This window comes from Chroicocephalus ridibundus, chromosome 6 (assembly GCF_963924245.1).
Source record: "Chroicocephalus ridibundus chromosome 6, bChrRid1.1, whole genome shotgun sequence".
Classification (NCBI taxonomy): domain Eukaryota; kingdom Metazoa; phylum Chordata; class Aves; order Charadriiformes; family Laridae; genus Chroicocephalus; species Chroicocephalus ridibundus.
This window is the reverse complement of record NC_086289.1, coordinates 56,497,251-56,517,069: the sequence shown is the minus strand read 5'-3', so window position 1 is coordinate 56,517,069 and position 19,819 is coordinate 56,497,251. Positions and strand designations below refer to the sequence as shown.

The 19,819-nt window shown below is 53.9% G+C and overlaps 1 protein-coding gene across 1 annotated transcript in view; it reads right to left on the bottom strand.

Annotated features, from left to right (window-relative positions):
- Positions 1 to 7,207: 7,207 nt before the first annotated feature.
- GPC1 (glypican 1) overlaps positions 7,208 to 19,819 on the bottom strand; it is a 218,398-nt gene continuing 205,786 nt past the window's right edge. Inside the window, exons 5-9 of the mRNA XM_063338939.1 lie at positions 18,039 to 18,169; positions 14,919 to 15,038; positions 14,010 to 14,143; positions 12,410 to 12,585; positions 7,208 to 11,490 (exon numbers count right to left, since the gene is read on the bottom strand). Of these exons, the coding sequence (XP_063195009.1) occupies positions 11,273 to 11,490; positions 12,410 to 12,585; positions 14,010 to 14,143; positions 14,919 to 15,038; positions 18,039 to 18,169 (779 nt within the window). The 3' untranslated portion in view covers positions 7,208 to 11,272. The remainder of the gene's footprint in view (positions 11,491 to 12,409; positions 12,586 to 14,009; positions 14,144 to 14,918; positions 15,039 to 18,038; positions 18,170 to 19,819) is intronic.

The window sequence follows — 19,819 nt, the reverse complement described above, 5'->3', positions numbered from 1 at the left end:
GTGGCTCCCTCGCACAAGCACAAGAGCACGGCGTCCCCTCCTGCCACCCATCACACTCCTCACCTGCCCGCAGGCTCTGCCTCTGCGCGGTGCCTCCTTCACCCAGGGCTCAGGGGGCACGGTTCAGGCTGGGTCCCTGCAGCTGGAAAGGAGGAAGCTCAGCAGGAGAGCATCGCCCCGACGCTGCCCACCCCAGCAGTGCCAGAGGGAGCTTAGGTTCTCCTGCAGCCATGGTTTCTGGGATTTTTGGACCCTGCCTGGCGCTGGCTCTGGTCCAGCTCAGCATTTCCATGGCAGCCCGTGACTTTGTGGCTCAGCACTTCTGTAATCACTGCTGGGGATTTTCCTGATCGGACGGGCACGTGTTGGTTCCCTGCACTGTGGAGAGGAGCCAGCTGCTGCCTTCCCCTCCTCCTCCCACCTGGGACATGGCAAAGGCTCTTCTTTCTTCTGCCTGCCCTCATCAGAGGGCTTTCTTGGGCCCTTGCAGAGGTCCCTGGGTGGTGGTTTATGGACACACTCCAGTTCAAACCTGTGTGGAAGGAGAAGCTGCTGGCATGACTTGAGACACCACAATCCCTTTGCAGCTTGCAACACTCATCTGCTCACAGAGCCATTTTGGCCATGCTGTGAAGGCCAGCAGTTTCCAAACCCGAGCACACCACAAGCCAGCACTATCCTGGAAACCGGCACAGTCCATGATGAAAATTCAGTGTTGCCTGAATTCCTCTGCATGGCCCAGCGCTCCGCTAATGGCATGACTGCATGCTGGGGACACAGCTGACAGCCCCATGCCTTGCTTGATGCCACGCACAGTCATGAGGAGCAAGAGCAGTCGAGGAGGGCACTGGGAACAACTGCTTTGGAGGCATCAGTCCCCAGCATCTGCCAGCACAGGCAGCCCTGGCAGTGGCCAGCTGGGTCAGCTGAAGGCTACGGGCATGCACACACTCTGGAAAGACAATGATGCAGCCAGAGCAGGTCAGGGAAGCTGTGGTTTCTTTGCAAGGTCCAAGTCCAGAATCCCTGGGACCCGCAGTGGAGGAGCAAAGGCCTTGGGGAGGTGATGCTGGGGAGATGGCCTCTAGTCTCAAAAAGGCTGCTGGCTTCCCACCGCCATGAGATGACACTGCCTCTCTAAACCCTCACAAGTGCTCTCTCATCACTCCTAGCCCAGCCTTCTAAGGAGCAGGTGCTGCCCAGCAAACCTTATAAACCGCCCAGCTTTTTGTGAGGGCAGCAATCAGAACGCTTGAGCAGGGACTGGTTCTTGCCAAGCTGAAAGCTCAGGCTTTGGGGCACCCCCAGTGTGTCCAAAGTGCAGAATGTCACAACTACCTGGTAAAGTGAGAGCTGGTGGGACTGGAGCTCCCATCCAACCCAAGGGGCTGCCCAGGTCATGGTCAGCTGAGAGCGCGTGGTGCTGGCAGGAGCGCTGATTTCAAAGGGTGAAGCGCGGCAGAGGAGAAACAAAGTGCTTACCCTCAACAGATTTCCTTCCAGGGTGTCCTTCCCTGTCATCATATCCAGAAAGTCAGGGTACTGTTTCATTTGCACTCATGTGTCTTCAATGAGGAGCATGCCTACGTCCCTCAGGATGTACGTGCTGGTCTTTCTCTTCCTGATGCAGTGGGAGAAGAGGGACATGGTGTCCCACCTCTCTCTTTGGACACAAGGTGGCTGCAGGTGTCTGAGCATACCACAGGGGCTCCAGTACTTTGCCACCAGGAAAACCCCACAAGAAGGCCCAGGTCCATTATTGCAGCTGCCCATCAGCAGGCTGTGATTGAGTGCCAGCAGCTCCAGGACACTCGGGTGATGCGACACAGAGGTGACACAGCTCTGAGCTGTGGCTGGAGACAGCAGCGGAGAAGGTCCCAGGGCCCTGTCTCCCTCCAGGCGGTTTTCATGCGTGTTGGCTATTCCACCCACTGTACACAAAGGGTTCATTTTTTGGACCTGCTCCACAGCCGGTGATGGGATATGAGATGTCCTGTTGCCCCAGCCATGCAGCAGGGGAACCTGCGCCACCAACCCCCACTGCCCCCCACCCCTGCATTGGCCAGAGCAGCGAGGTCTTACCTGGAGGTCCTACCTGGCACATACACCTTGTCTGTCAGGCTGTGGATACCAGCAATGTTCCTGGCCAGGCAGAATACTGCACAGTCAGGCCACTGTCCCCAACCTGGACTTGTTCAGGGACGGCATTGAAGGAGCTGAGGGTGGGAATTCGGACGCCTTGAAAGCAGCGGAGAACAGAAAGGCAGAAGGGGGAGGACTGACTGGAAGGAAAGCACCAAAACTGCCCTGCCAGAGCTTTGGAGAGGAGCTGCCACATTCCTGCACTCTCCATACAAGTTGTGCTGGAGCCAGGGCAGAAGCAGCATCCTCACGCCCGGGATACAGACCACTCCTGCACAAGGCTCAGTTCTTCTTCGGCTGCAGGTCCCTGCTTCCCAGGGAGGTGAAGAGCAACGTCAGACCTGGGCCCAGGAGTGACTCCCGAGCACCCGCCCCCACCCCAGAGCAGAGAGGGGCCGGAGGGTGGGAGCCCACCTTGTGCAGCAGGAGCTGCTCTTGAACACAGGCAGCCACAGTGTCCCAGTCAGCAGCTCTCACTGGGAAGCAAGTGAAAGCTGGGTCACTCCCTGCGTCCAGCAGCACCCAGCTCGTCAGCTCACCCCAGCTGGTGCTGTGGAGGCAGATGGAGGGTCACGGCTGCCCCCAGCCCCGCTACAGACATCCTGGAGAGCAGCACAGCACCAGGTCTAGTCCTTGCGATGCTCAGCTGCATGGAGAGCCTTGCAGGGGGTGGGTGTCCTGGCACTGTGATGCAGTGATGTTAGGTTATGGCCACACATATAGACTCACAGAATGGTTTAGGTGGGAAGGGACCTTAAAGGTCATCTAGTTCCAACTCCCTGCCATGGGCAGGGACACCTCCCACTAGACCAGGCTGCTCTAAGCCCCATCCAGCCTGGTCTTGAACACCTCAGGACTGGAGAGGTCCATGGCAGGCGAGAGGGCCCCAGCAGTCACTCCTGCCAGCTGGGCCCAGATGGCAGAACAGGGCTGTAGTGACCTGCCTTTGGCTCAGGGCTGTAGAGGATCTGCTCGAGTGCAGCCACCTTGCTATGGGGTGGCTGGAGGCTGTGCTGCTCTCAGGGCCTTACTGAAACCTCGGGGGATCTCTCCAGTCCCAGCCCAGACGCTGCTCCCATCTGCTCCAGATTTCATAGAATCATAGAATGATTTGGGTTGGAAGGGACCTTAAAGGTCATCTAGTTCCAACTCCCTGACCTGGACACCTCCCACGAGACCAGGCTGCTCCAAGCCCCATCCAGCCTGGCCTTGAACACCTCCAGGGATGGGGCAGACACAGCTTCTCTGGGCAACCTGTTCCAGTGCCTCACCACCCTCACAGTAAGGAATTTCTTCCTGATATCTAGTATAAATCTATCCTCATTCAGTTTAAAACTGTTACCCCTCGTTCTATCACTCCACTCCCTGATCCAGAGTCGCTCCACAGCTTTCCTGTAGGCCCCCTTTAGGTTACTGGAAGGCTGCTATAAGGTCTCCTTCTCTTCTCCAGGCTGAACAAACCCAGCTCTCTCAGCCTGTCCTCATAGCAGAAGTGTTCCAGCCCTATGATCATCTTCGTGGCCTGGACCCATTCCAATAGGTCCATGTCCTTCTGATGCTGGGGGGCCCCTGAGGAGCTGGTCCCAGTACTGACCCCTGTGGACAGCCTTACCTTGGGCAGTGGCAGTTGGCATCATGGTCATCACCACCACCACCCCCCCCCCCCCCCCCAGCCCATGACCCAGAAGCCCATTCTTGCCCCTGTGCTGCTGGTGGGGCACTTCCCCATGGCGAGGGGCTGTGGAGAGCTCAGACCTTCCCTGAGGGGCCTCGTGGGCTAGCGTCTGGCCTCCTGGGCTGTTATCTGGCCTCTCTGCACCCTCCCCTCCCCATGGTGAAGCTGAGCAGCCCTTGCTGCCGGCAGCGGCCGGGCGGGGGGAGAGGTCTGCAGCGAGGGGCTGCCCCACAGGGTGGGCAGGGGCTGGAGTGCTGTGGGGTCGGGGGGCTGAGCCATGGGGGCCTCGTGTTGCCTTGGCAGGTCTTGCACCCTGTCTGCTGGTGGCGGTGGGGGAAGCCCCATTTGCCCCGCTGCACTTCGCCTGGCCTGCGCCCACCACGTCTCCCAGGACCAGGGGTGGGAGCTCGCGGCTGCTGCCTGGGACAGCCCCGGGGCTGCTCAGGGGAAGAGGCGCGGGTGCCACAGACCCACCCAGCGGGGAAGGATGCAGCAGCAGCCCAGCACTCTGGTCGGGCATCACTGGTACCTTCCACAGCCTTTCCTGCCCCTAGAAGGGCCGCTCCTGGCCCCCTTTCTTCATCAACCCCCCCTTTCCTAACGGGTGACTTCAGCTTACGGAAATTACTGGGGAAAAAATCTCTTCCATAAGCAGCAAGTAAAGGAAGGAGCAAGTTTGCGTAGGCTGTGATTGCCTTAGTTTGTATGGTCAAATTGCCATTGCTTTATAATGAACTGCTTTCGGCTGTCCCTTTCTTCAGCTTAGAATCACAGAATCACAGAATGGTTCGGGTTGGAAGGGACCTTCAAGATCACCCAGTTCCAACCCCCCTGCCCTGGGCAGGGACACCTCCCACCAGACCAGGCTGCTCAAAGCCCCATCCAGCCTGGCCTTGAACACCTCCAGGGATGGGGCAGCCACAGCTTCTCTGGGCAAACCTGTTCCAGTGTCTCACCACCCTCAGTAAAGAGTTTCTTCCTCATATCCAATCTCAATCTCCCCTCTTTCAGTTTGAAACCATTACCCCTGTTCTATCACTACACTCCCTGATAAAGAGTCCCTCCCCATCTCTCCTGTGGGCCCCCTTTAAGTCCTGGAAGGCTGCTATAAGGTCTCCCCGGAGCCTTCTCTTCTCCAGGTTTAATGTAGGGCTGATGTACCGAGCAGCGAGATACTCCGTACGGCCTTTCGTAGTAACTAATGCTCCCTGTGTCTCCCACCATCTGAGCTACCGGTGTGTGAGAACCTGGGCGCTGCCTTTGCCGCTGCCGGGCTGCGCTCAGCGGGTTCAGTGGGCGAGGGACCCTCTTCCTCTCTTTCACCACACCCCGGCACCTCTGGCTCCCTGCTGTCCTGGACCCCCCTCCTGCCCCACACCCCCTCCCTTGCCCCGGCTGCCAGCGGTGGTGCTGGGCACTGGCGTGTGTCCGACCAGGATGGAGAGGCTGCTGTTTCCGAGGGGCACCGAGCTGGGGCTGAGCTGAGTGCTCCGTGCCAGCCCCTCTGCCCCATGTCCTGCACCAGCAGGGCACAGGGATCCCCATCACTTCCTCAGATGCGCTCCTGCTGTGCAGTATCAGCTCTCACCATTAGAAAACCGTATTTCACTGCTTTGTTTTCCTTCCTGGGTGCCTGCTGTTGGCTTCTGCGGGTCATACTTGGCTTCAGTGCAGCCCAAAAACCCGTTAAAAGACTCTGGCTAATGGCAAGAACACTCCTCCCTTTGAAAAGTGCCCACTGTGCTGAGTTTTCCCATCACACCTGCTCTGGTTACCAAAACCATGATCTTTATTTCGCGTGGCATCACACCCGATGTGGCATGAACCCTCCACCGATCCGTATGGGCGGCAGCAGCCCAGCAGATTGCTCCGGGATTTGCCTGGTGTCACCTACTGGCTTACAAGTTTCCCTGCCGCTCACGTCCAGGAGGCCCCTGGGTGCCACCATCCCAGAGCAGTGTTGTCCCATGAGCACCAACCGATGTCACCGCTTCTGTACCTGCGCTGCCTCTGCGTGAGGCTCAGGATGTTTACTAGCTACCTGCCAGCAGCTGACTTGAGGATGGTCCTTCATGCCTGAAAGGTTGTCCCTTCCCACCAGCCTGCCCTGTATCGTGTCACAGGGCAGAGGAGGAAATAGGAACAGGGTAGTTATGGTTCGCTGGAGAGTAATTATAAGCAAAATGCCAAAAGGAAAGAGATTTGCCTCCTCTGCAGGAAGATGGTTGAACTGCAGGATAATGGTCTCCCCGCGCCCCCCCGGCTAGAAAAGCTCTGATGCCTCAGCCCAGCGTTTGCTGGGGGCCACTGGGGTGTTTCAGGTCTTGGTGCCGCTGCCGTGCACCGCTCTGAAGGCCTGTCCCCGCCGGCTTGGTGAGCTCCTTGTAGGTCAAGGGCTGCTGTTAGAGCCCCTGACGCCTTCCCTTCTCGGGGACACAGGAGCTGAGCTTGTAGCATGCCCTACGCCTTCCGCCAGCTCTGAGCAGTGCAAATATATGGCGTTCAGCGGCATTCCAGACCAACGGGAATGTTTTACAGCACAGGGGAGGCAAAGGAGGCGACTGGTCTGCAAACAGCTTCTCCTAGGAGAAGGCCAACATTTCTACACTTGTCTGTATGTACATAAATGTGCGCACGTGGTGCAAACAGCTGGAACTGCAGGACAGGAAACCAAAGAAATACCTACTCACTCAAGGGTATCACTCAATTTATTAAATTTAAGTGATATTTGCTTCCAGGCAGAGAGATACACTTTTAGTAGTTCCCAGTTATCAAAGCTCTTTCGACACTCCGTGAGCGGCATCGGATGCGTTGCCTTGACTCCCGCATTCACCCACGTCTCAGAGCGGAGAGGGCAGAGCTGAGGTTCAGACCTTCCTGCGGCACCAGTCCCGTCCCCAGCACGCGCTCGAGACCAAACCTTCGCGTCACAGAGACGGCCCAGCGTCTGCTCCGCTCGCTGCCACCCCTGCCAACCGCTGCAGTGGTACGCGGCCACGGTGAATAACTAGGACGACATTTTGTAATGACAAAATAGCAAGGGTAGTTCTGATTCCTCGCACTGTTATGCCGTGACTTTTTTGTGCATCTCCATGAGGAAGGGAACACTCAGCGTACTTGCTCTGAGGAGTCAAACCAGGTTGCCCTTGTTTCCGCGCACATCCCCGCCATACAAGCCCGGCGGTTGTCCCTCCAGATTACGCAGGGTTGGATGCAGGCAAACCCCTACCGCCAGCATCGGCGTCAGCCCGTTCCAAACCTTGTGGCTGAAAGCACGATTTCATTCCTTGGTCATTCCTGACCTGGCCTTTATCTGTGCCTTAAGGGGGAAAAAGAAAGAAAAACTCCAAGCTCAGCTTAAATAGAGAAGAAATAAAACTGCCCTGTAAATACAGATTGAAGTCTCCAGCCTTTTTATTTATACAAGGATTCAAAGAACATATTTCAACTTTAGATAAACAGTGCAAGAGAGTTACAAGTACCTTGGTAACAGAAAGAAAGAGATAACTGTCCAGCTATGCCAATAAGTGAAATAATTCTTACTTCTGCAGATAGAAATGCATCTGTTTAAAGCAAAGGTGGACTTTGGATACTTTGCTATACCTTCGCCCCTACCAAGCCCACCAGAAAACAACAGGCAGTTTGTCATTTGTAAATGATAAGTAGCTGCGCTCTCAAAGCCTTTTGAGACCCTCGCCCTTAGTTAAAACATACACGTTATGGCACGAAAGAGCAGGCTGAAAGACAGAGACACTTGGAAATCCACCATTTCTAGTTCTCCCCTTTCCAGGGACAGGGCTCCTTGTTAATATTTTAGACCACCACCCCCCCCCCCCCCCTCCCCCCGCATCCCTGTGAAGTTTGAGGCCTTTTCAAACCCAAACACCACGAATCACCACCACGGTAACATCGAAGCGGATGTTCCTCCCCAGCCACCCCCCCTTCCCCAGAGCTCCCCATCCACGTACCCAACCCACGGCAGCCGCCAGCCCCCACCGTGGCTTCAGCCCGCGGCCCGCCACCGCCCTGGGAAGGTTTGTCACAATTGTTCCGAGCAGGTGGTAGCTCAGGAAATGTCATTTATAAGCACTGAAAAGGCCACAGGCTCCGTGCCAGCCCCAGCGCCAGCTCAGGGCTTGTCCGGACCTGGGCTGACTTCAGCTTGTTGACCCATGCCAGAACTTGTCTAGTTGCCTAGCCATCGGGTAACTATGGTTTGCTTTAGGTTTGCTTTAGTTTAGAGCGATACAGAGGCGATACCCCGGGGGGACTCGGCCACCTCGGCTCCACAGAGGGAGGTGGCATGGCCAAGCGCGGCCCCGGGCCACCCAACTGCAGGTCGGGGAAACCGCTTCGGAGTAACGAAGAGAACAGAAAAACTGAATAACCGGGAACTGATGAAAAGCAGCAGCGTAGGCGGACTGTGTGAAAAAGAATACAAAATAAACCCAAGCGGACCCGGGGCTAAGGAGAGAGGAAGCGTCAATGCCAACGTCCTGCACCTCCTGGCAAAGAGAGAAGAGCCCCCGGCGCTGCCCGCGCAGACCTGGGGCTGCCCACCACGCGGGGACAGCCCCGCTCGGTGCCGGGGCCACCGAAGCGTCGTCCTCGGGGCCCAGAGGGACACCGAAGCATCAGCTCAACCCCAGCCAAAGCGGGGAGGGATATCAGGAAGGGTTTCTCCTGCTTAACGGTTTCTACTGTATCCTTTGAGGCTTTGCCTTATTAATTCAGACTATCAGGTTTTAATATCGTAACAGGACCAATAATTTGGGCTGTTGTTAAAATATTCACTGGACAATCAGTAAAGCCTCGGCTTCAGGTTTAAGGTGTGATCCCCCTGGGGCCCGTAAGAAGCTTTTGAGGGTAACAGGCTGACAGCAAACGCTAACTGCACAGAAATGGAAACGACAAGGACTTTCCTTTCAATCTCCCATTCTGCAAAGCCAAACATTGACCTCGGCAGTCATGTGTTAAAACTCCAATCCAACCCAACCAGTTTTTGAAGAGGGTACAACGTTTCAATGCCCCTCTCCCCTTGTTTTTTCTTTTGCTTTGGATGTAAAGTTTCTGCAGGATTGCTCGTGGGGATTTCTTTAATGGAAGGCTAAATTTGTATTGGCATTTCTGGTAAAAAGAAAAAAAAAAAGAAAAAAAAAAGACTCATAAAAGTAAAATGTGGAACTTGCCATACTTCTGGAAGTAAATAAATCTGTATAAATCCATGAGTTGTATTTATCCACTCCTGGGTTTTGATGGGTCTAGCGGTGCTGTCTGTCCTTTAGCCACCGTCCAGCATCCCGGCTTTCATTTCTGAAACCCAGCCGGGTTAGATCAGAAGGCAGTGAGCAGGCAGGACGGATACCGAGTCAGTAACATCAGTCACCGCGACTTGGAGAAGCCAGTCAAAGCTGGCCTGAAATCTCTGCCTAGTTCAACGAACCACGAGTGTTATCACCTGGCCCCAGGATGAGGTGGGCAGGAGCCAAGGTCCCCCCCGCATCCGCCTGAGCCAGCTTTTGGTGTTACCTTGCTCATGGTCTCGTTTTCCCTTAAATTGCACATTCTAGAAACTGCTAATATTAAAAATGTTTGGGTTTTTTTTTTCCCCTTTCTTAGAAAACAGCCAAACCCCAACCCCACAATGTTTGCTCAGCCCGAAGGCACGTCTCCTCTGGCAGGGCAGAGGAGAAATGCTCAAACACGTGCTGTGCAGACCGGAGAAGCAGGAGACAGACAGACCTCTGCCCTGCCTCTCGCCCGCGGTACAAACACATCTGAAACCCAAACCCAACCCGAACGAATGAAGCCCGACCCCTGGGCGTGCTCATGGCCCAACTGGTCACAGTGACTGTGTTGTATCTATCACATCTGCTAAACCTACATCTCCAGCTGACGCTCGCCGTACCTGGGAGGTACAGAAGCCATCTGGAAGCCCCGGAGCACACAGCCCTACAAGCACAGACACTCCTACAGCTACGTGAGGATATTTATATCGTTTACCAACCACCCCTAATCTCAAAACCCAGCACGCATCCACCCCACCAAGTATTTTTGGGTTGGGGCAGCCGTCTGTGTCACCCAGCGGCTGGTACGTGGTGGGACGGGGTGGCAAACGGTGAGCCAGGCCCTTCCCTGTCTCACCCCATCCCTGCAGGGTCAGGGAAGGTGCGTGGGAGGATGGGGAAGATACAGGGAAAGCAGGAACTCACTGAAAAAACCTACAATGCAACAGGAACAAACGCCAAAAGAAAAAATATCCCAAACAAAACGTGTCCCATCCCCCCGTCCTCCCTGGTAGCAGCTACCTTGAGTCAGTCTCCTGGGCAGGGACCTGCCCAGGGCTCATCGCCACCAGCCCCCTGTGCCCTACGGCAGCTGCCAGGCGGTCGCTCCCACACGTGCGAGCTCTCACAACTAGTCGCAATGCTCCAGTTAGTACAAAGTCCCTGGTCTTTCTTATCACCAAAACAAAAAAAGGGATTCCCATCCAGGGCTGGGGCCATGGGAGGAAGAGGAGGAGGAGGAGGAGGAAGCACAACTGTCTGTCAAGCGGAGAATCCCACTGTGCATGTTTTCATCTCTCTGTTACCTACGACGGTACTGCACTGCAGGTAGAAAGTGGACCATTATTACTTGGGTAAAAAATGGCTTTCCAACTAGCATGCAAAGAAAAAATACCCCAAACCCCAACCCCTAACACTCATTCCCAGTCACTTAGATGTAGGAGACCTACATTTCAAATTGTCGTCAGCTACGAGCTCTAGTCAAGAAACCCACTTGTGACCTTTCCAAAGAAAAAGGGAGTTCTGCGTTTTTTTTGGGTCCAACAGCCAAACTGTTCCAGTTCAACCCACCAAACCTGCTCAGGCTCCTACGTACGCCGCTGGAAGTGAAGGGCCACCTCTGCCTGCCTGGGAAGTACAGAGAAAAAAAAACCGAAAGAGCCCCTGAATGCGGCCCTCGAGCCGCGCCGACGCTCTCCGTCTCTCCGCGTTAGGAAGCGGCGTTGCTCTCGGCGCCGTCGTGCTTTCGGTCAGCAGCGCTTGGGGAACAAGATCAGGGCAATTGCATATTCCACTGGAGGCAGCAGAAGAGCTGCCCTCGGAGGGGCCGGCCGGGTTGGGTTTCCCCCGGCGGCCTCTCTGCAAAGGCTTGGTTCAGCCCCGAGAGCCAGGTCGTGGCAATAACAAAAGTAAAACAATGAGGTACGGAAAGAAGGGCCCAGCACTGGGGAAGAGACCAAGAAAGAAGAAAACAGCTCGAGCACTGCCAGAAATAGCAAACAACTGAAACCTTTTTCTCCTCCCTCTTTTTTTTTTTCCTTTCTTTTTTTTTTTTTTTTTTTTTTTTGCCAAGGTGAATTAAATATGTCCTTTTGTTGGTTGGTTGGTTGGTTGGTTTTGGCAAAGTGAAGCCCTCGGCCGCAGTCTCTTTCCTGGCTGTGCTAGTGAGTTACCGCCACAAGTGCTGCGCGGCAATGAAAGCCACCGAAAGGAGGAGGAGGAAGGCAGAAGGCAAAGATCTGCTGCTGGCCCCATTGATGCCGTGTCCAGACTGCTTAGGAATAGCGTGCGTTTCTGGCTGCCTGGTGCTGGGGCTCTTAGAAAGTCTTTTGCCACAGACGTCGTCAGGACAGCTGTCACCACTCCCGGAGCCACTCATGTCGTCACCTGCGCAGAGACAAACATGGCGTGAGCCCCGACTGTCAGCCTTATGGTGGGTGACGTCCCTGCCTTCCCCTTGCTGCAACCCTGGGGAGCTCTGGCCACCAGCCCTGCCCTGGCCACCTCCTCCTATCTGCTTCCCCCACTATGGGAGGCAAGCCCATACCTGATCTCCAGCTGACTGCCACCAGCCGCTGCTGCAGCAGCTGGAAACTGCTGGAGCCCCTCTGCTACGAGGACAGGCTGAGAGAGTTGGGGCTGTTCAGCCTGGAGAAGAGAAGGCTACGGGGAGACCTTATAGCAGCCTTCCAGTACCCTAAAAGGGGGCCTACAGGAGAGCTGGGGAGGGACTCTTTATCAGGGAGTGTAGCGATAGGATGAGGGGTAATGGTTTTAAACTTAATGAGTGTAGATTTAGATTAGATATTAGGAAGAAATTCTTCACTGTGAGGGTGGTGAGACACTGGCCCAGGTTGCCCAGGGAAGCTGTCAATGCCCCATCCCTGGAGGTGTTCAAGGCCAGGCTGGATGGGGCTTTGAGCAGCCTGGTCTAGTGAGAGGTGTCCCTGCCCATGGCAGGGGGGTTGCAACTGGATGATCTTTAAGGTCCCTTCCAACCCAAATTATTCTATGATTCTATGAAACCTCTGGAGCAGATGGGAGCAGCGTCTGGGCTGGGACTGGAGAGATGCCCCGAGGTTTCAGTAAGGCTCTGAGAGCAGCACAGCCTCCAGCCACCCGGCAGCAAGGTGGCTGCACCTGAACAGATCCTCTACAGCCCCGAGCCAAAAGGCAGGTCACCACAACCCCACTTTGCCGTCTGGGCCCAGCTGCAGGGTCTGCACGGAGGCCCATGCAGGCTGGCAGGAGTGACTGCTCGGCCCCTCTCGCCTGCCGTGGACCTCTCCGGTTCTGCTAAACTCACTTGCGTCTTGGAAATCCACATCATTCCCGATGTTGGCGTTGCCCAGCCGGTTTGTCATGATCTTTAACTGCATGATTTGCTGGCGAATGGTCATATCTGGCTTGGTGATGTCCACCTCCACCTCCGGGTTGTTAATCTGATTAGCTAAGCCGTCCCCCATCACTTCAGGCAGGTAACTGCAAAGGAAGGTGACTGGTTTAGATGACTCCCCGCAGCTAAACTCACCTCACCCTGTTACAGACACCGGTGATAATCCAGCCTCTTTGAACCCCAGAGAAGCTGCAGTCAGTGGCGTTGGCTTGTCGAACAGCCTCCATATGCTGGTCTTTGCTGCGAGGCAGCCAGCTCTAGGGATGTCCGAGCCACGCTGCCATGGCCAGACCCCATCAGAGCGTGGGGCTCGCCCTGAGGCCACCTCAGCTGGCAGGAGGTGGCTGGCGGCCTTGTGGCATCACTGTCCTGGCATGGGGAAAGGCTCCTGCAGGAAAGGCTGAGGGGTTGTTCTCAGGCTGGTACCTGTGGAAAAGCTCTGTCCATATGGGAAGCTGAGGAACACCTTCATCCCCGGCCTGGTTAAACCCTGTGGGGACTGACACCCTGGGATGCAACAGGGCAAGAGGTAATGGGCACAAACTTGAGCATAGGAAGTTCCACCTAAACATTACGAGGAACTTCTTTACCCTGAGGGTGGCAGAGCCCTGGCACAGGCTGCCCAGAGAGGTGGTGGAGTCTCTGTCTCTGGAGACATTCCAAACCCGCCTGGATGCGTCCCTGTGCAACCTGCGCTGGGTGACCCTTCTCTGGCAGGGGGTTGGACTAGATGATCTCCAGAGGTCCCTTCCAACCCTACTATTCTGTGATTCTGTGAATGCCCCCAGCCCAGTACAACCAGACTGGTCCCCAGGGAAGGTTCAGTTAACTGGCAGCTATCAACCAGCAACGAGAGCTGGGCTGCTCTCTTCGGCAGTGCCGCAGCCCATCTGCTCCTGCACATCTGCGGCACTGCCGGCAACGACGTGAAATATGGAAGAAGCAAAGGCACCGTCTCCGGGCTGGCAGAGACCAGCCCAGCAGGTCCGTGGAGAGGAGCGGAGAAAGGTGCACGTCCAGCAGCTGCCCCTCTCCCCTGACAGCCATCCTTTAACCCTCAGCCATGGGTGGGAGGTCCTTCTGCAGCTGCTTGATGTCACCTGGGTGCCTCTTCTCACGAGGCAAGAGCATTTCAGAGCAGGTATGGACAGAAAGACGCATATGCAATTCTCAGCAACAGCTCTGGAGTCTGTGGGGTAAATCCAGCCCTCCTGCCTTCTGAGTGCATGTGGAATTGCAAAACTGCTTAATTAGTGCAAAACTACACAGTTAGTTCATGGCAAATGCATTTCAATGGTTAATCCTCCAACACACAGCAAAATGACAACAGGCTTGACGTTCCCAGGTACCAGTTTTTCAGGAAACACAGCATTTCTGTGGACAGGGACAGACCTTTTGGCTCAGTCTGAACGTGTGGGGCTGGCTCAGATGATGTCTAAGTGCCTTTTATCGAACCCTCCCTCTCTCACCCCAGAACAGTGCTGTCCTGGTACCTTGACCCTCTCCATACCTGCCCTTGGTCATCCCGTTCCAACACTTGTCGTCTGCTGCTGAGCTGACCATTACTTTTTTGCTGCACAGGCTGCCAGGCAGGGTGATCCAGTAAGTCTTGAGAGCTGTCAGATTCCCTTTGGCATCTAAAACCTGTAAACAAAGAGGATGCTCAGGGCCAGAAGAGCTCTGAGGTCCCCCAGGGCTGTGGAAAGGACAGGGATTCTGCCTGGGTTTTTTGTGTGTGTTTTGTTTTAGCATCACAGGGTCTTTTTTTATGCAGACAGGGATGTGTCGCCAACCTCCCCCTAAAGATCAACCCTCAACCCAAGCACCCAAGGCTGAAGGTTAGATGCTAAGGATGGGCATAAGATTAACTAGGAGAAGACCGTCTTCTGAGCCATGAGAAGCAGCCTTGATGGGAGCCAGCAGGGCTCTGCCAGGGTGGGACAGGCAGGTGCCTGTGAGTGAGGAGCCTCTGAAATGTGGGACCATGGCAGATTCTGCAGCTCATCATCCATAGAATCCAAAAATCTCTGTGGAGGAGAATCTCTGGCCCCAGTATCCAGGCTGAATCACCTGAGGCTGAATGACACCAATGGCAAGGAGCCTTTTCAGATAAGTTTGGCACCAAATCCCTTAGAAATTGGTTATCAGCAACCTAGACCCGGACCCTGTGCTGAGGCAAGATCAGATCTGCTTAGGTCATGCCGCCACTCGCTGATCTGATCTTCTTCAGACTTGCCAGCAAAGGCGATTCCACAGCCTGTGGGGTGGTCTGACCCAAACCGCAGGACCCAGCGCTGCACCGGCCGGGCTACTGGTGCTAGTGGTGCTACTGGGGCTACCGGGGCTCCCAGGGGAGGCAGCACACCATCACGCCTGCCCTGGCACACCGGTGGGGAGGGGGTTTTAGAAGCAAACTCACCAGCATCTCCAGTGCTTGTGCAGAGGATTTTGGTTCCAACGTGGCCTTCCCCCGCCTTTTCTTGTCCTCGCTGCTGGAGCCTTTTGTGCTGATTTTGGGATTTCCACAGCCCTGGAAAACCTGAAAAACAAACCAAACTCTCTATCCTGTGTTTCAATACTATTTCTGTAATTAATTAGCACTCCACAGTTATGTGTTTTTTTTTTTCTTCCTAAGTATGTTTATCTTTCGTACCTGCAAGATCTCCGAGATTCTGGCTTAAGGTTACTCTTGTGCCAGGATGTGTTTTCGGCACACCGTAACTGGTTTTGCCTACCGCTATCAAGCAAAACGTTCAGCACTAACACAAAATTAGCACATGTTTTTGGATGAGTCACCAACGTTGGTATCAAATTATTTCTAGCAATTTTATCTGTTCTTATTGTGATTGAAAAATAAAATTCTGGGAAGAACAAGATGGGAGTTGCTCATGCTCATTACAGCAGTGGTGTGGGCTTCAAGATTGCAGAGCATGTGAGCTTCATTGGTTTGGACAACAGACTGAGGTGGGACTAGCCCAATGATTCTTGTGATCTTTTGGTGCCTCCCATCATCCTAACTACCTACCCAGGTGTGCTTCGTAGCCAAAGGAGAGCAGAAACACTTTGAAGGTACAAATCATCAGATTTCACCTCTAAGTGGAGATGAAGGGTGCACTGGAAGCACCTGTTTACCCCAGTCTCTGCATGACCAGTCCAGGCAATGACACCTCTGTTGCAGATAGCCAGTGCTCAGGCAACTGAGCCTCGCCGTGGCTGGTGGAAGGAGCGCTCAGATGGCCAGATTTAACGAAGCATCAAAGGTCAGGAGGGCCTTTGCACTGTCAGTTTGATTCAGGAAACACCAGCCTTTACAAAGCAAGCCTTCTGATTTGAAAAGACGTCTCCAAGCTTGTTGTGGACAGCAGGGTGCTGTCAGAAGCTATTGATAAACGCGCCTTTGCACGGTGTCCCCTTAAAGCAGAGAAATCAAGACCTGGGAAAGGAGCACTGCTGACACAGCTTGTGCCAGCTGCTGACTGCTTTTGCTAGTGGATTCTGACAGCCATCAGCAAAGTCCTAATCTAGACAAGTGCCTTTGGTGACAGCGGGTCTCGTCAGTGTGTCTGAGGGACATTCAGCCTGGAAAGCCCCCACCTGGGGTGCACTGTCCTGCTGACCAGATGGATCCCACCACTATGGCAGCTCAGCACCAAGCCAGTTTGTTCACCTCTGTCCTTTCCTCCGTGCAAAAAGCCCCACCTTGAAAACTGCATATAGAGTATTTTCAACTTGGTTCTACCAAAATAAAACCAATTTGGTTTCACTGCTGTATCTTTCTTATTGGCCTATTACTGTTGATAGCAGGAAAACACTCTTTCAGGAGGTAAAAGCCCTGGGAGGTCCCCAGGACAGTGGCTCTTGTGGCAGCTTCAGAACTGCATGGTATCAAGGCAATCCTCTTGCCAGCCCAAGGGCTTTAGGTGAGCAATGCCCATCACTGATGGAAAGGACACATGTCCTGCAGACGAGGTGATCAACAGCCTCCTGCATAGTGACAGCAGATAGACGTTTGCAGCCTTTGATAGCTCCTGCCACCTGAAATCCATCAGAGAGCCACAGGGGCAGGGGGAGCGGGGGGAAGCAGGGAGAGTGCTCCGCGGTGCAGTGAACACAGGGCTCAGTACCAAAAGTGTTTCTTCCCAGTTTTGCCCCAGATCCCAGGAGAACCCATGAGTGAGGGTGTCGCTGGGTCCAAGGGCCACTTCTGGCTCTTCTCACACAGGGCAGACAGTGCCCTGGCTCCACCTGGCTCTAGGCTGGTAACGTCTGAAGCCCTCAGCTGCAGCCTGACCGTGCTGCAGCACCCTGCGGCCCTGAGAAGACTCCCAGGACTGGCCTGGGCCAGTCCCGAGCTCATCTGACAATGATATCCTTCACCTGATCACGTTGCCATGCTCAAACCCAGAGCTCAGAGCTGCAGCAATTTGCAGCTCCTGACCTCTTCTACCAGTGCCACCAGCAAAGGCTGTCACATTCACCTGGTCACCAGCTCACACTGAGAAGCTTATCAAACATGCCTGGTTTCTCCAGTCAAACACCAATTAGACTATTTACTCCTTTTCATTTTACCAGATTTACTACATGCCCCTTGGAAACACCTTTCTTTGCAGATGATGCCATGTTTTCCCACATCATGGGCTTCTTTCATGTGGACAACTTCAGTCTCACGTAACAAGGGCAGAAAGAATATGGCCTTTCATGTCAGAAAAGAAACCGTGTACTTGGATGCATGCTGCTGTTAGTGCTTTGGCGTGTGCCACTGAATTCCTGCTTGGCTAAGCAATACTTCTGGCCCTTCCCTTCTCCAAGACCCCGTTAGGACCTGCCCTGCTCCTTTCATCTGCATCTTTGCGCTAACTGTGGGATAGCTGCAGGACTTGGGGAACATCTGGGCAAAAAGCAGAAGCCCTGGAGGGCTGGTTTTGTTCCCAAAGCTTCTTTTCCCTGCAGCTACAGAGGTGATTGTGGTAAGTGGATAAATATACTAAAAATAGAAGACCAATAGCAGAGAGCTTCATGATATACTTCTTGGAAGAGAGGTGAGCATCAGGAGAGCCTGTTTTATGCTCTCCAGATGGACTGCCAGATTGCAACTCTGTCCCACAGATACAGCCTGATAGCCCAGTGTTTCCACTGCAGAACATCACCCCAAGGCAGGTTAAAGCAGCTGCCTTCTGTCACTAGGGACTGGGCACTTTCTGTGAATGCCTCAGCTCAGCCAAAATACCTCAGGACTCTTCAGACACAGAGGCTCCTGACAGCAAATGGCACCATGCCTCCCGCAGTCACTGCATATGTGGTCCCACCTTGCGTGTCTGTACCTAAAGGAGGCTGGCTGGATGTGGCAGGGAGGAATATTTGGAAACGCCTGAGAAGTTTTTGCCTGTGTAAGGTGGGTGGTTTCCTATCATTAAAAGAGCGGGCATTTGATCTCTTTCATCATGTCCTTTAGCTCAGTTGAATAGTGAGCTCAGAAAACATCTGGTCCTGGCAGCTACTCACGGCGTACCCTCAGCCAGGCCCAGGCACACGCTCTTACCTTGGCCGTGAGCGAATCTTTGTTTTCTTGCAAGTTAGAAATAGCTTCGGCGATCCTCATGTGAATAGTCCCTATTACAGTGTCTACGTTGTACGGTCCATCAATCCGATCAGCCACTCCGACCAGGGAATCTAGTAAAACAAGACAGAGACATCTCTCATCAGACTCTGTACAAACCAAATTAAAGTTCGTGCTCATGCTGGATGGGATAAGTTGTTGGCCCCTCAGCAGGTTTGTTGGGAGACATCTCTCCATTTGCACTACAGCCCAAGTGCTCATTTTCCTCTGGCGTGGGACAGCTGTCCCTTCCCAGCACGTAGGTAAGGCCACCCTCCGTGGCACAGGGAGAGGTCACCTCCCGCAAATGGTAAATGCAACCTGTATTCACACCAAGTGACCAGCATTTCCCGGGGTGCTACAGAAAGGAAAAATGGAAAATTGGTGCAGAAACAGTAAGTGATTCCTAGCAATACTTGGCCCTAACCCTCCTAATTCATTGCATTGTCTTCAGCAAAGCACTCCAGCCAGCAGAAAGTGGGAGAATTCGTATCAATAAAGTGCCAAAGGTACTGGGCAATAGCTTCTGTGGCAGTGAAGGAGTGAGAAAAGGAGTAATTATTCTCACCATCACCTCTGAAAGGACAATACATGACCAGCGAGGGAAATACCAGGCTATAAAGGCAGAGAAGCAGAGCAAAATTCCCATAACTAAACCAGTAAAGAGGACAGGGAGTGACTGAGCGGTGCCTCTTGCTCGCAGCTCCCCTTGTCTTGGAAAGCTCTGATGTCCACGTGCTCCTGCCTGGCCTGGAAGCTCCTGCCTGGATGGCTGCTTTGGGACCGTGCTTGGCTTACAAAAAAATTACCAACCTCTGCCTACCTCCAGAGATGATTCTCAACACCCAGGCTGGGTCTGAAATAAGGACAGCCTATATGCTCATAGAGCTCGGGGCACTGGGGAATGCCACTGCAGAGCAAAGCTGACATCCTCGGTCTCCAGTGCGATTTAAATAGGATCTCAGGGCAGGGAAAAAACTGTGTTTGGACATCTAAGATGGGACCTTAACCAGGTCTGACTTTGCCATTCAAAACTGTAATTCTGAAAGTCACTGCTAAAGCTGCTGCTGCCTCAGTTTCCAACCACTTGTGCTTTAGTAGCCCGGAGGCCAGGCCAAGCTTCATCAGCATTTAGGGACTTGGCATCCAGTTACGTGTGACCTCAGATGGCTCCAGTGTGGTCTACGTCTCCTAGGGCACGCACCAGAAACCTCCTGGCAGGACAAGGGGTCTGTCTGAGCGCTGGGGTGGCCTGTGCTCATCTGGAGCAGAAAGTGCTTCATGTTCCTGTGGCCTCGCCACATGGAAGAAAACAAGTGTGATGGCTTCGTGGTGGTTCTTCTCTACACAAAGAAAGTCAAATCCCAGGGTCAAGGTTGGAGATCTGTAGCATCCGTAAATGGAGGTATTCATTAAGAGTGATTAATTCTTCTGTCCGAAATCCTGATACCTCACCCATCAGCCTGGCAGGAGGCAGTCAGAGCAGATGGTGTGATGTTGCAGAAAAGCTTATTCAGCACGAGTTTGTGGTGCCGACATTAGTCAGGAACAATAAAACCACCAGGTGGATTACAGCTGGCACTTCAACAGAGTATCAATAAAACCTGTCCTTCAACCTTCACCATCCCACAATCTGTATTGTCACCTGTGATACCGTTTTAAAGGACTGACACTTATCTTTGGGCTGCACAGCAAATTTCCTTAGAGCAAGAGTCCAGCCAGGT